At 41.3% G+C, this 16913-nt stretch overlaps 1 protein-coding gene across 1 annotated transcript in view; it reads right to left on the bottom strand.

The window, feature by feature from the left end:
* Positions 1-688: 688 nt before the first annotated feature.
* etv1 (ETS variant transcription factor 1) overlaps positions 689-16913 on the bottom strand; it is a 139041-nt gene continuing 122816 nt past the window's right edge. The window contains exons 12-14 of the mRNA XM_048608512.1: positions 11580-11707; positions 7231-7332; positions 689-1125 (exon numbers count right to left, since the gene is read on the bottom strand). Of these exons, the coding sequence (XP_048464469.1) occupies positions 904-1125; positions 7231-7332; positions 11580-11707 (452 nt within the window). The 3' untranslated portion in view covers positions 689-903. The remainder of the gene's footprint in view (positions 1126-7230; positions 7333-11579; positions 11708-16913) is intronic.

The following is a 16913-nucleotide window of genomic DNA, read 5'->3' as shown; positions in this document are numbered from 1 at the left end:
GTGGGTTTAAATAAAAAAAATTGCCATTGACAGGTTACATTAGATAGATTTCCAATGATGTCAGTCTTTCACATAAAAATTTCCTTTTACAAGTTGCAGGTGAAGAATTTTTTACCAATTCCTAAAGCGTACAGTTGCTTATAGTATATCTACAGCATAAGCTATATCCTAAGCAGTAAATGTTTCATGTTGTCTATTCATTGTCCTGAAATACTACCTGGACTGAGAGCAATACTTCAAATGTCTTCAATAAACCCTCATTTAAAAGAATTTACAGAAAAGGAGACTGCAGCAGAAGCTTCAGCATATTCTAGTATTCATATATTTTTAACAAATATGACACAGCAGTAAAATGCTTGACTGTATATTAATGTGTACCTGACAAAAAAGTACTATGTACCTACTCAGATATAGATTTTTAAAGAGTGCTGGCTGTGTTAACACAGCAATATTAGATATGCGATTTCTTTTATTACTGATATCAGCAGATTTCTTGAAACTTTGACTTAGTAAGTTTTTTAGCTGATATGAAACAAAAATCCATATGATAGCATCAATCAAACCATTTAAATGTACTGCAATTCCCAACCCTCCCATCCCTCCTTACCCACCAAAGAAAAGCATGTAAGCTAAAATGAAAACCACTGCCCTCTCCCCAACACCAACCATTCCCACTCCCCACCCACCCTACCCTGAAAAAAACATGTAGAACTCGAATGAGTCTTTTCATAAAGTGCACTGTCCCTGGTGGTGGACCATGGGGTTAATGCGACAGAAACCGTGGACCCACTGCTTGATGTCAGAGATGCTGAAGAGATGAAGTAAATCCTGGGTCATGGTCTACAGAGGAAAATAATAGAGAAAAGAAAACAAACACGGAGTGACTGCCCCAAATTGGTTGCATCAGTACACATAGGCTTCATTGTATGGATGGGGATTGCAACAGCCACTCTCTTGTATATAGGCCATGTTCTCATCAAAATGGGAGAGAGGGACTGTGTCCTCTTCGTTGATATGGCGCTCAATATCAGTTTTCAGCACTGGCCTCTGGTTGTCTGGGAAAGCCATCGAGAAAAGCGCTTCTGGATCACAGACAAATTTATACACATATCTTTCTCCCGCGACCTGCAGAAAGGAGAGAAACAGTTTCGCATAATCTTCAAAACAAACCAAAAGCATCATTAGTCTAATGTAGCCAAAGGTTACATTTCTAGCCAGTCTTAAATCTAGAATTTAAAACTTTAAGGTTAAAAGGTTAAAATGCAAAAACCAATCACAAGAAAGATTTTACTGATGAGTTAATTTTCCTACGAAGTTATTTGAGCTTTTTGTCAGTAACTGTAGGATAGGACAATATTTATTAAACCAGATACGTTAATGATCTGGATCTCTACTGGCTGAAGAATATCTAAACGTACAGTGAACATCAACTCGAGACAATAAACATGACCCTATGCACTTACTTAAAGGGAAGGGAAAATAAAAACATTTCATTGTTCCCTTCATTTATATTGTGAGCAAAAAGCATAATTAAAATTTGCTGATTCATCAGAGATACTAATTGATACATTGCAATTTTTCCTGTATTGTTATAAATCTTACAAGAGTGTTATGTCTAGAGGTTAAGGCCCAAATTATGTTCCCAGGTCACTTGCACAGAGGCGGGAGAAACTCTTGGTTTAAATATGGTTATCCACATTTCCCACTTTGCATTCCGGAGGGCGGGAGAGTACAAACTGATTGGAAGTCAGGATGGAATAGCTGCAAAGAGATGAGAAGGCTGCTGGGTTCTGAGGCAGGCAGCACAGACAGCCTGCTTTGGAGCTCCAACACTGCCTACCAAGTAAAATAATAGGATAAAACAGAACATAGTCCTCCAGCCCTCATACCTGCGCTCCAGCCACGTCAATCATCCCATGATTCGTCTTTTTTTGGTTATTCATACACAGGATTAGGCCATCACCAGCTAGACCAGCATTTATTTCCCAGACGGGACAGTTAAGAATCAATCACATTGCTGTGGATTTGGAGTCACATGTAGACCATACCAGGTAAAGACAGCAAGGGACATTAGCAAACAAGTTGGGATTTTCTGACAATCGACAATGGAGTTGTGGTCATCACTGGACTTTTAATTCCAGATTTTCATTGAATTCAAATTCCATCATCTGCCATGGCGGGATTTGAACCCTGGTCCCCAGAATATTAGCTGGGTCTCTGGATTAACAGTCCAGTAACAATTCTACTCGGGCATCATTCCCCCTTGATTCCTCATAACCCCACATCAACTTCGTGCCAATTCATATTAATCCATGGTTCCAAGTACTAAATATCAGCCCTCATTCAAAAGGAAATGACAGCTCTGGGCAGTTCTCGATATGTGTGACAAGTCTTGCAGGTTTCACACTTCTTAAATAGCTTCTTCTTTCCAAGGGGTTTGTGCACCTTTCTGGCACAATTTTCTATATTGTCAACGAGCCCAACTTCTCTAACCTCCTCACCCCAAAAATAGTACCTCAATTTCCCATCTCCCAAAAAGTACCTGACCCCAAATGGAAACTGGACTAACAAAGGTGTTTTAGGATATTGTCCATATTATCCATATGTTACCTCCCCAAAGGGATACACTGGAATCCAAACAGAAGCATAAAGAGCCCATTTACCAACAATCAGCACTCTCCTATCAAACATTATAAAGGTTAACTTTCCTCTTGAACTGTTACTTCTTGCAAATTGTCCTGATGAGTGCAAGATTACAAATTTTGCCACAATGGACAGGCTCTCTAGGCTCTTTATCATAGTGTAAAGTATCCAAATTTAGCAGTGCTGTCCTCGAACACAATACTTCCTAATTTTGTGAAGATGGGAATGAAGTTAAGCCTGGTTTTGTGCATACATGTTTTATGGAGGCAGCTAGCCACTTAAACACCAGTCTCCACTACTGAAGTGGGATTCTGGTTGCCGTATAGTTTGGAACCCATATGCAAATTAAACCTGTGAAGAACAAGTTAATACAGCTAGATGCAGGAAGGAGATGGTTTCAAGTCAGATAGACTAACCAACTTAGCAATCTAACGATTCCAGAAGATTTGTCCTGGCATGGCTGAAAGCTGAAGGAGAAGAAAAATTAGAGCAGACAAAGCTGCTGGTGGTAGATTTGGGGAACTCTTCAAAAATGGAAAGCACCTGCAGATGGCCATGCGAAAATATTACTCAGCCACATGGGGATATGGGAACCTATTTCAATCTAAGAGAAGCTGAGGAATTTTTGCTACAGGGATTGTAATTCCGTGGGATGTGTGGTGGGTGATAAGTGTAAAATGAGAACGTTCTGCTCTATCATTCTAAGTATAAGATGCCTACAAAAAGAAAATAGTGGTGGTCAATAGTATATTTAATAATTTGTTACAGGAAAAGATTTAAAACATGAAATCTTTCTTGCTACTCTTTCAGTTACTAATTGGAAGTCTGAACATCATTTTTAAAGTTATTTATCTCTGTGGATCTCTCTCTCTCTCACACACAAACACACACACACACACATTCACACAACACACCATGTCAGCTGCCTTACTGGATGAAACCTATACGAATAACATTGATTGACTGTGGAAATACAATACATTGCTAATCTTCCAGCACTGGATGCTAGTTTGGAAAAATAAAACAGTAACGGCAGTACACTTATCCAATACTTAATTTTCCAAGAACTAGGATTTAGATTTCCAAGAACTGGATTTTAAATGGCCAACTTTCCTTTCGCCTCTAAGACTTCAGAATAATAGGCTAGTGTTTTGTTTACTGTCGAGATCGTAAGAGAAATATGTTTGCATAGCTAATAGTGGGGCATAAAATCCCTGTAACTGACATCACATTGTAAATTAATAATTAACTTTACCCAGAAATATCAAACAGTTGTTTAGGAAATAAGTGTATCAGAAGCAATAATTGTTCAGGATGTTTATAAATCCAAATTTTTGGACTGAAGTTGAGGAAACTTTGATCTACGTTTTACATGTACTGAATTTGAGATGTAAAAAACTTCTGTTGACAGTAGTTGGTCAAATAAAATTGATCTATTGTCCAGGATTGACACCTCTCACTTAACAAGCAGTGAAAGAAAGGCAACGATGAAGTTCTCTTCATTTATCATCTGTATTTCATTTACTGATTTCTATGAGATCTTATTCTGCTATTCAGAAGATTATAGTGCATGGTTTTGCAGTCAATATCTCAGTCCTACTATTAGAAACATCAAAATTATTGTTCAACAATTTTCTAGAGTCTAACCCAGATAACCATGCTGATGTAAATACCCCCAAGCTTTCATAGTATGTTTGGTCATTCCACAGAGGCAGGCAGACAATTGGGTTGGCCAAGGCCCCAACTAACAGAGATTTGACAACTTCGCCAGCATTTTGGCATTGACAGACAGGTCTTCATATGTACAGGCCTTTAGCTTTACCAGAAATGGTCTCCCTGCAGTAGGCTAGGGTGATATAGGAGCCACAGCTTCCATGCCCAAGGACAGGCTGTGGGTAAGAAAAGACACACTTGCAGCCCGATTGAGAGAATTAACAGCTTGCATTTTCATCATTTTTGATTTTGATTTTGATTCACACTTCTGAGGGCACCCTCATGTTGAGGGGAACATGTGATCCACACCTTGCTTCGGCAGTACCTACCTCTCCCATTGGGCCTGCCAGGACGCCGGAGCTGCCAACCATGTGACTGATCAAGCAGCATTGAGAGCAACCACAGAGATGGCTAGTTATAAAGTCACCTTCTGGAAAATTGTGCTATCGATCCTGCTACTAGCAAGAGCCAATTCCAAATTTGTTGCTGATATAGTGGATCCAAAGCAGTAAACTCCAATCCCCTGTTAACTTTAACTTCCTTTGCAAGTTTCTTTTGTACCTCCTTTCTGTCACTCTTACTATCAGCCTTGTCAATCTATGTTCTTTGTACTTCTCCAATTTGTTAGGATCCGTTCTAATGATTAGATTCTTGTATGCACTTTCTTTTAGTTGAATGTTGGATATCATCTCTTTCAATGTCCATCATGTTGTTACCTGTAAAGCTCTTATGTTCGGGGTTCAAACTGATCCTGATTCACATGATGTTGTTTTCATACACTTCCACCTGAACTGCTGAGGTTTTATGTATTTACAGATTTATGTAGTTTAAACTGGACAACAGGAAGATGTCAGAGCACTAGGTACAAACCATGTTCCAACTAGATTGGATTCAGGACCTGCCTCCTTGCCCTACTTGTGGTGGATGTCATTGGGCCGTGGGGTGAACCAACTCACAGCCAGAGAATTCAAGATGCCGAACAGGAGAAAGGGGACAATCTCTGCCTCATCCACTGAAGTCAGCTCCACCTAAATCTACAATCTCAGAAGATTTTATCAGTTTCTCCCTTTCAAATGCTACTTTGAACTGAATCATACTATAATCACTATTACATTAATGGTTGCATACTGGATTTAGTAATGAGTGATAAGCCAGATTTTGGTAATGGCCTAACAAAGAGTATATGGATACGAAATTGCACAAGAGGTGGATCAATGCTTTAAGGGGCTCGGCATATATCTTATTGGATAGATTATAGAGGTTTGTTTTCAAAGTATTTCACTTTGAATAGTTTCCCAACAATACGGATATTCTTTAAAACAATAAATATCTATTCTCTATGGATTGACAGTCAGTTGTGTTTCAATAAGAATCCTTTTTACTTCTCTATACAGATCAGTGTGAAAGCTTCTCTGGTTGGGGAAACTTCTAGAAATAATTATTCAGGATTGGATTAATAGTCTCACGGAAAAATAAATTAATTCAGATTTAATAAGAGAAAATCCTGCCTAATTAACCAAGTGGATTTTTTTCCTTAAGGAGGGTGAAGAAGGTCACAATTAACATTAACTCTGTTTTCTCTCCACAGGTACTGCCAGACCTGCAGAGTTTCTCTAGTCATTTCTGGAGTTTTTTTGTTTCAGATTTCCAGCATCCACAGTTCTTTGTCTTAATTTCGGGCACAGCTTTAAAAGTGCTTTGCAAAAGAAGCCAAAGCGAGGTGAGAAAAAGCTTTCACACCCTGAGTAAATAGGGTCCAGAACACACTGCTTTAAATAGTGGTTGAGGGAGGTTCGGTTGAGGCATTCAACAGAAAACTAGATAATTATTTAAATGGAAACGATTTGCAAGATTAAGGGGAAAAGCAGGAGATTGGCACTAAGTCAACATGCTCAGAGCTGACGTACACACAACGCATCAAATCATCTCCGTCTGCACTATAACACTCCTGTGATTCTGTACTCACCCTTTCCAAAATATCTATAATTTTTACATTGAAGAACCATAGATATAATATCTTATAAGTAGGCATATAAAATATTTATAAAGAGAAGTCTCTCTTCCGGATTTGGCACTTTATCAAAGAGGAGCACTTATCAGCGAGAGGGCGGAAAAATATTAAATTGGAAACTTAGAAGCTTTCTCCTTTAATTGTTGGCTCACAGTCATCCACTCATGCTCGGGTAACGTGCTACACCAACATCTCTCTTTCTTACTGAGGCAGGTACCCCGAAACGACTAAAAATAACAAGATTGCTAATCTAAAAAGTGCAAGTGCACTGGATTCAAAATATCAGAAGGGGCAAAGGGCACAACCACATACCAGAAGTGTTACTCCATTGCAGATTAAGCTAAGATATTTTGAGATTTTACTGTGCAATGTCAACAGGTGTTGGCAGAATATTTAAGTGTTTAGTTTGGAGATCACAAATGACTCTGGTCTCCAAAATACAGGCCAAGTTAAAACAAAACTCAGGAGATGGAAACCTGAACAATATAATTCTCTTACATCAGCCATCACAGCAAATATCTAACAGCTCAAACTTCTTTGTTCTGTACAATGTTGTCCAGTTGAACTTGGGCCAAGCCAGGAATGAATGGAGAAGCAATCATTATTTAGATGAGGCATTTTGGAGAATTATTTGACTAAGTGTAAGACCTGAGGATTAAAAGAATGCAAATGTAGAGCTCCAAGAAAGGCATTGGATATTTCTTAAAAGCAATGGGAATCCATTTTATGGCATCGAAATGTGCTATATGCTGGGAATCTTCCCCCACTTCAATCAGCATGATCTATAATTGTATCTCATCAAGATGTTATTCAACCAACATTTGAAGAAATTATAAATAAGATGACTCGTGCTTGTTTCTTACTTTCTGCATGATGCCCTTCTCATAGTAATAGCGCAGTGAGCGGCTCAGCTTGTCGTAATTCATAGCAGGACGATTCTTCTGGATTCCCCAACGTCGCGCTACCTAATTCAGAAAACATTGCCATTAATATAACATTATGATGTACACATTTCAACAGTAGTTCCATGAAATGTAAAGGTAATATTTCAGGCCAATATCCTCATGCTTTATGGTCCAAAGTCACTTTTCCAATGAACCTGAGGCCCCAGCACAAAATCATTTACATTCTGGCACTAACTCAGTAATTTCATCGAGACAGATTAAAGATTTGAAAAATGTAATCACTGACATTGGCTGACATACTCGTCAAGAATTGATCCAGCTTGCAGGAAGAGCATTTAAAACAAACACAACATTTTTTTTTATTAATTTGTGGTATGTGGCCATCACTGGTTGTCCAGCATTTATTGCCCATCCCCAGCTGCTTCCTGAACCGCTGCAATCCACCTGCTGTGGCTTGACCTACAATGCCCTTCGGGAGGGAATTGCAGGATTTTGACCCAGTGACAGTGAAGGAACGGTGATATATTTCCAAGTCAGGATGGTGAGCGGCTTGAAGGGGAAATTGAACGTGGTGGTGTTCCCATACATCTGCTGTCCTTGTCCTTCAAATGGAAGTGGTCATGGGTGTGGAAAGTGCTGTTGGAGGATCTTTGGTGAATTTCTGCGGTGCACCTTGTAGGTGGTACACACTGCTGCTACACATTGCACTGAATGCAATTCCCTCGATAATGGACTTGAAGCGATCAGTACAAGCAACCCGGAAAATAAATGATTGTCTACATTTCACACTAAACTCAAATAACCCATAAATTTCAGAGAAACTATGAAAAACAAAATATAAATTATACTTTGAATCAGGCAGTTACATTCAAACAAAGCAAGCCCATCTACCAATCACTGGCCTCTGGTAATTATACGAGTTCAAGTGTTCCATGCCCTTCATGGCCTCCCTAATATCCTTAAAATGCTCCTTAAAATCCAGCTCTTTGATCACGGTTTTAGTTGCCCCTCCTAATATTTTTGACTCAGTTTAGCCAAATATTTTCTCTAATCACACCTCTAAAAATCACTTTAGGCAGTTTTCTTCATTAGAGATGCTACATAAATGCAAGTTGTTGCATTTGTTGCAATCCCCAATTGTCTGTTGCTTTTGCTCTTTTATTTTTCCTCTGGTGTTGGGTACTGAGGTCTAATGCAGCAAATACACTGTAAGGAAAATGATAAAACAAAAAAACCTGTTGCAAGGTTGAGGCAACTTTCAGCTGGATGTGAGTTTTAAATAACCCTTTCACACTGATAATTAAATCTGCATTGCAGAAGCTATATTTTCATTAAAAAGAAATCAAGTTACTGATTGCAAACTAAGATTTGACATTCACGATAAAAGACATAGTTAATTTCTATCATTTTCACATTTATCATTAATGTTCCTTCCCTTTTTTTTTGTCTTTCATTTTTGTGCTCTTCCTTACTCCTCTTCCAGTTGTTTAATATCTGTTCATGTTTTCTGAGTTTATTTCCTATATCTCATCAATTTTGTGCATTTCCTTCTTTCTCACAAGTATAGTGTTAGGTTTCCCACATAGTGGAAATGATTCACAAAGAGAAAAAAAAAGTTGTTTGTATCAAAATTAAGACTCAAATTTTATGGGACATCAGAAATGACTAGAACTAATCTAGTTTTCTGAGGCTGCTCTTCTATTCCTCTGGATGTAAACTAACATTAACAGCGCCCTGCTCGGAGATGTGAGTATAGGTGAGTGAAATGGGAGACCATTTTGATGCCTCCTTCAATCAAAAGCAAGAATTAGCTGACCCAATATGCAGTTTTACAACTTTGCTCCTAGTCCTGCCTCATAAATGCTTCTATATGACTGGGAAAATTCAACATTTGGTGTATAAAATCCATTTTCCTTGACTTCAAATTGAAAACAATTTGCACAGTAACACACAGGGGCAAATGCAGTTTGAAAAACAAACTACATTCACAGTACAGTTCACAGTACTAGTACAAAGAGCAAAAGAACAAAGTACAGTACAGCACGGGAACAGGCCTTCTGGCCCATGAAGCCTGCACCGACACATTGACACCTCTCTTAAAAAAAACTTTTGCCTCTACATGGTCCACATCCCTCTATTCCCTGCATATTCATGTATCTGTCAAGATGCATGATGCTGTTGTTTCTGCTTTTATCACCTCCTCTGGCAGCGTGTTCCAACCACTTACCACCCTCTGTGCGAAAAACCTGTCTCTCACACCTCCTTAAAACTTTCCCCCTTTTACCTCAACCAATTTCCACCAGCAACTGACATTTCTACTCTGGGAGGGGACTCTGACTACCCATTCTATCTGCGCCTCTCATAATTTTCTAAACCTTTACCAGGTCACCCCTTCGACATTCAAGTGAAAACAAACCAGTTTTTTTCCAATGCCTCCGCATTGCTGAGACCCTCTGGAACAGGCAATATCCTGCTAAACCGTTTCTACACCCTCTCCAAAGCCTCCACATCCTTCTGGTAGTGTGGTGGCCAGAACTGTGCAAAATATTTCAAATGTGGCCTTGATAAAGTTCAGCTGCAATATGACTTGCCAATGTTTATATTCTGTGCCCTGACCAATGAAGGCAAGCATGCCATATGCCTTCTGGTCACCTTATCCACTTGCGTTGTCACTTTCAGGGAACTGTGGACCTGTACAGTTAAATCCCTCTGTATGTTAATGCTACCAAGGGTTCTGCCATTTACTGTTTACTTCCCTCCTGCATTAAACCTTCCAAAATGCATCACTCTGCATTTGTCCAAATTAAACTCCATCTTCCATTTCTCCGTTCAAGTCTCCAGCCTATCTATATCCTGGTGTATCCTCCAGTAATCCTCCTCACAATTCACAACATCCGCAATCTTTGCATCACCTGCAAACTTATCAGACCACCTACATTCACTATATCTTATACATATAACAATAGGGGTCCCAGCATTGATCCCTGTGGAACACCACTGACCACAGTTCTCTCTTTTATGACTAAGCTGGTTCTGTATCCATCTTAGCAGCTCACCACAGATCCCATGTGACTTCACCTTCTGCATCAGCCTACCATGAGGGTCCCTTCAAAGGCCTTGCTAAAGTCCATACAGACAATATCGACAAACACATGACTGCCACTTCCACCAATGTCAATGACCATGTGACTGCTGATGTCAGTGATGATCGCGTTACTTCTGCTTCCGCCCACGTGACCACATCAGTGCACACACCCACTCCTGATGAAGTCTCCAACCCCACTCTTGGTTCCAGCTCTACAACCAGCCCCAGCCTCAAGCCCTGCCAGGTATTCATCATTCCTCTGAACCTCTCCCTCACTGAGGCGAAAGCTCAGTCCTCAACAAAGGGCTCACCTTCATTCCCCTGCACCCACACGTAAACAAATTCCGCGCATGCCATGATGTCGAGCTCTTTTTCCGCTGCCGCTGCCTCCGCGCCTATTTCTTTGAACAGAAATCCAACACGCCCTCTAACAACCCCTTCCACCTCCAGCAAACTCCATCCTTCTGGACACCCTCTCCTGGCTTCCTACTCTCCCTCGACCTCTTCATTTCAAACTGCCACTGTGACACCAATCGCTTGGATCTCTCCATCCTGCTCTCTTATTCCAACCTTTCCCCATCGGAACGTGCAGTCCTCCGCTCCCTTCACTCCAACCCCAACTTCACTATTAAACCCGCCGCAAGGCCAGACACCAACTCTCTGACATCTCCTCCTACCGTCCCCTTGATCATGACCCCACATCTGATCACCAAGCCATAATCTCCAAGACCACCAACAACCTCATCACTTTGGGAGATCTCCCATCCACAGCAGCTGACCTGATAGTTTTCCAATCTGAGACCGCCCGTTTCCATCTCCTACCCAAAATCTATAAACTCGACTGCCCTGGTTGACCTGTTATCTATGCCTGCTCCTGCCCCACCGAGCTCATCTCCTCCTACCTCGACTCCATTCTTTACCCTTTGCTTCAGGAACTCCCTACTTACATTAGGACGCAACCCATCCCCTCCACCTTTTCCAAAACTTTCAATTCCCCATCTCTCAACAGCTCATCTTCACCATGGATGTACAGTCCCTGTACAGCTGTATCGCCCACACAGATAGCTCAAAAACCCTCTGCTTCTTCCTCTCTCAAAGGACCAATGAGTTCCCTTCTGCTGATACTCTCATTTGCTTGGCTGAACTGGTCCTTACTCTCAACAATTTCTCCTTTGATTCGTCCCACTTCCTACAAACCAAAGGGGTGGCTATGGGCACTCACATGGGCCTGATCTATGCTTGCCTTTTTGTAGAATTTGTAGAACAGTACCTCTTCTGCAACTACACTGAAACAATCCCTTACCTCTTTCTCAGCTCTATTGTTGACTGCATCAGTGCGGCCTCGTGCTCCTGCGAGGAGTTCGAGCAGTTCATCAACTTCGGCAACACCTTCCACCCCACCCTCAAATTCATCTGGACTATTTCTAACACCTCCCTCCCCTTCCTGCACTTCTCCGTCTCCATCTCCAGAAACCAAATGACCACTAACATCATGTAAACCCACTGACTCCCACAGATACCTCAACTACACCTCCTCTCACCCACCCTCCTGCAAAAATGCTATCCCATACTCCCAATTCCTCCACCTTCATCGAATCTGCTCCCAGGATGAAGTTTTACTCCAAGACATCCCAGATATCCTCTTACTTAAGGGATCATAATTTCCCCTCCTCTGTAAGTAAGCATGTTCTCAAATGCATCTCCTCCATTTCCCACACTTCTGACCGCAAACCCCCTCCCCCCAGCAGCAATAAGGATAGAGTTCCCTTAGTCCTCACGTAGAAGCCCAACAAACTCCGGATCCAAATCATCATCCTCCGAACATTTCAGCCACCTACAATCAGACCCCACCACCAAAAATATATTTCCTTTCCCACCCCTGTCTGCTTTCCGCAGGGACTGCTCATTTTGCGACTCCCTCATAAGCTCTACACTGCCCACCAGCTTCTCCAGCACAGCCAGTGCCTCTCCCTACAACCTCAAAAGGTGCAACACCTATCCCTACACCTCCCCCTCACCTCTGTCCAAGGCCCTAAACAATCCTTCTAGATCCAGTTGAGATTCACCTGCACTTCATCCAACCTGATCTATTGTATCTGTTGCTCCTGATTTGTTCTCCTCTATATCAAGATGTCCAAACGCAGACTCAGGGACTGGTTCACCGAGCTTCTGAACTCTGCACACATCAACCAACCCAACCTTCCAGTTGCCATCATTTTAAATCCCTCTCCAACGCCCCTGATGACATGTCCATCCTTGGCCTCCTCCACTGTCAGAGTGAGCCCAAATGTAAATGGGAGGAACAACACCTGATATTTCGCCTTGGATGCTTACAACACTGGCCTTAACATTGACTTCACCGGCCTCAAAATCCCTCCACTCTCAGCCTTATCCAAAGTCCAGCCCTCCCCCTCCCGACCTGACCTAACCTGTCCATCTTGCTACTCACTTATCCACTCCACCCTTCTCATGGACCAATCACAATAGCCCCATACCTGCATCCACCTATCACCATCTCTCCTACTCTTCCCCAGCTCCATTCCCTTGATTTCTTTCTGGGCTTCTCTCCCCTTCCCAAATCCTGACAAAGGGTTTCGGCCTGAAAAGTTGACTTTCCTGCTCCTCGGATGCTGTCTGACCTGCTGTGCTTTTCCAGCCTCACACCTACAGACTATGGCTTCCAGTACCTGCAGTCCTTATTGTCTCCCAGACAACATCCACCACTCTGCCCTCATCAATCATCTTTGTCACTTCCTCAAAAATCAACCAAATCTGACAGACATAAACTCCCCTGGCCAAAGCCATGCTGCTTGTCACTAATAAGTACATATTCTTTTCAAATGTGAGTAAATCTTGTCTCTTAGAATCTGTTCCAACAATTTCCCTTCCAGTGGCGTACAGGTCATGAGTCTGTAATCTCCTGAATTATCCCTGTTGCCCACCTTAAACAACGGAACAATGTTGGCTATTCTCCAATCCTCTGGGAACTCTCCTGTGACTAAAGAGGACACAAAGATTTTGTACAAGACCTCAGCAATTTCTTCCCTTGCCTCCCTCAGAATTCTGGGATAGATCCTATCAGGTCCCAGGGACTTGTCTATCTTAATGCTTTTCAAAACACCCAACACCACCTCCTTTTTTATATCGACATGACCTAGAATATCAACACATCCCTCTCTAGACATATCATCCACCATCCCCTTCTCCTTTATGAATACTGATGCAAAGTATTAAGGACCTCAGTTAAGGATCTGATTGAGGTTTACAACAGAATAGTAAAGGACCTCACTCACATCCTCCGACTCCAATTTCCTCCTATATCTATGAGTGGACCTACGCTTTTCCTTTCTTTCCCCTTGCTCTTTATATATGTTTTAATAACCTTGGGATTTTCCTTAATCCTGTTTACCAAGGTCATTTCATGGTTCCTTTTCGCCCTTCTGACTCCTTGTTTAAGTTATTTTCTGCTGTCTTTATATACCTTGAGAGTTCTGCTTGTCTTCTGTTTCTTAAACCTGTTGTATGCTTCTTTTTTCTTTCTGATTAACCTCAGATTTTCTCTTGTCATCCAAGGTTACCAAATATTGCCATCCATATCCTTCATTTTCACAAGAACATACTGGTCCTGAACTCTAATCAACTAGCCTTTAAGAGATTCCCACTTGGTAGGTGTGGATTTACCCTCAAACAGCCATCCCCAATCTACATTCCCCAATTCCTGCCTAATATTGTCACAGTTAGCCTTCCCCCAATTTAATACTTTCACCCGAGGACTACCCTTATCCTTATCCAAAAGCATTTTAAAAATTATGAAATTATAATCACTGCTCCCAAAATGCTTCCCCACTGAAACTGTGATCACCTAGCTGGGCTCATTTCCCAATACCAAGTCACATATGGCCCCTTCCCATGTTGGACTATTTACATATTGCTTCTGAATGAACCTAACAAACTCCTCTCCATCCAAGCCCCTGGCACTAAGGGAGTCCCAATCAATATGTTAGAAGTTAAAATCTCCCACCACAACAATCCTGTTGTTTTCCTATTTTTCCACAATCTGTCCACATATCTGTTCTATCTGTTGTGAGGCCTGTAGCACAATCCCATCAAAGTGATTGCACTACTCCTATTCATGAGCTCTACCCATATGGCCTTACTGACCTCACTCCAAGATGTCCTCCCTCAGTACAGCTGAGTCCTGACGAAGGGTTTCAGCCTGAAACATTGCTTCCCTGCTCCTCGGATGCTGTCTGACCCGCTGTGTTTTCCCAGCTCCACATTTATTGACTCTAACTTCCAGCATCTGCAGTCCTTACATTTCTAGCTGTGATATTCTCCCTTATCAGTTACGCAACTCCCCCACCTTGTTTACATCCCTGTCTGAAACATCTAAATCCTGGAACAGTATGCTGCTAATCCTGTCCCTCTCACAGCCAAGTCTCTGCAATTGCTATAATATCGCAGTAATATGCAGTAACCCAAACTCTAAGTTCATCTGTTTTACTGTCATACTCCTTGTTTTAAACAAATACACTTCAGGCTGCCAGTCCCACCATGTTCAATAACACCTCCCTGTCAACTGACATAAGCCATTCAATCCAATGGTCCATGTTTGTGCTTAGATTCTACACAACCTTCCTTCCATTCTACTTCATCCAACTCTGCCATCATATTCTTTTACGTCTTTCATTCCCCTGCATTTATCTAACTCCCCCTTATTTGCATCTTTGCTATTCATCTAAACTACTCCAATATGGTAGCAAATCCCACCTTCCAACCATTTTCTGGGTGAATACATTTCCTTTGAATTTCTCATTGGATTTATTAGCTATTATTTTATAACAGCAAGGACTGGATTATTGTGGCAGAGGCACGAAGCATAAGTCAGGCAACTGCCTACTGCAGCCAATCCATCTCTTTTGTTTGCTGCATTTTCATTTCTGCGAGATGAGAGTGTGGAAGAGTCATGTCCATGTCCATAGGGAAATCTGAGGGGACAAGGAGCTGGTAATGGCTAAGCTGCCAGAGCTGATGTCGGCCTTGTTTAGAAATTTACAGAACAGAAGAAGGCCGTATGGCCCATTGAGTTCATGCAGTCATAAACAACAAGTAACTACTCCCAATTCCATTTTCCAGCACTTGGCCCCCAGTGATATCTGCCCATACAAACTTCTAAACTTACTAATTTGGAGCAGCAATAAGCCATGGGACCCTCGAGCCTGCACTGCCATTCATTAAGATCATGGTTAATCTGTTTGAATGTCAAATTCTATATTTCCACCTACCCCAATAACCCTAGATTTTTGTTAGGCAAGAGAATCAATCAAACTCAATCTTAGAAATATTAAAAAAAAACACCTTTACACCGCCTCCTGAGATAGAGTTCCTATGTTGCAGAAATCTTAGAAAACAACCCTCTTCATCTATATCCTAAAATGGCAACTACCTTTTTTAAACAGTCACTCCCATCCCCAGTTCTGAACTCACCTCAAGAAGGAAACATCCTTTCCACACACACCTTGTTAAAACCATTCAGGTTTACACATTTCAATGAAATCACGCCTCACTCTTCGACAGTGAAAACAGGCCCAGCCTAGTCCTCCCCAATTATCCTCATAAGACAACTCACTTCGTCCAGTTATTAATCTAGTAAACCTCTTCTGAACTGTCTGCTTCACATTTACATTGTTCCTAAAAAAATAACACACAAAACTGCATACAATATTTGAGATGTAGTTTCACTAAGGCCCTATACATGTGAAAAAAACATCAGTATTTTATAATAAAAGGGTAACATGATGGAGAACCTCACAGACGGTGCCTGATCTGCTAAGTTTCTATAGCACTTCCTGATTTTTATTTCACATCCTCAGCATCAATAGTATTTTGATTTGATTTGAATTCTCACTTTATGTTCAATAATAAAGGGTAGTATTCCATTAGCCTTCTAGGTAATTTGCTGTACCTGCATGCAAACTTTTTGTGATTCATGCTAGAGAACATCTAGATTTCTCTGCACTGTGGAATTCTGCAGTCATTCTCCATTTAAGCAATAATTCTGATTTTTAATTTTTCCTGCCAAAGTGAACAACTTCTTTCCATATTGTACTTCATCTACCAAAACTTTGTTCACTCACTCAACCTATCTATATTCATCTGCACCTTCCTTATTGCCACTTCACAACAAACTTTCCTACCTATGTCTCATTTGCAAGTTTATATGCCCAGACTCTTCTCCCTCATCTTAGTCATTGGTACAAATTACAAAAAGCCAAGGTCCCAGCACAGACACCCAGCAGAAATCCAACTGTCACATTCTACTATTCAGAAAAGAAACCTATTTATTCATACAGAGACAACAAGGTGCAGGGCTGGATGAACACAGCAGGCCAAGCAGCATCATAGGAGCAGAGAGGCTGACGTTTCGGGCCTAGACCCTTCATCAGAAAAGGGGGAGGGGAAGGGGGTTCTGAAATAAATAGGGAGAGAGTGGGAGGCGGATAGAAGATGGATAGAGGAGAGGATAGGTGGAGAGGAAACAGACAGGTCGAAGAGG

Source organism: Rhincodon typus, chromosome 2, assembly GCF_021869965.1.
Source record: "Rhincodon typus isolate 14 chromosome 2, sRhiTyp1.1, whole genome shotgun sequence".
Classification (NCBI taxonomy): domain Eukaryota; kingdom Metazoa; phylum Chordata; class Chondrichthyes; order Orectolobiformes; family Rhincodontidae; genus Rhincodon; species Rhincodon typus.
Note: the sequence above shows the minus strand (reverse complement) of the source record. Positions and strands in the feature narration are given on the sequence as shown.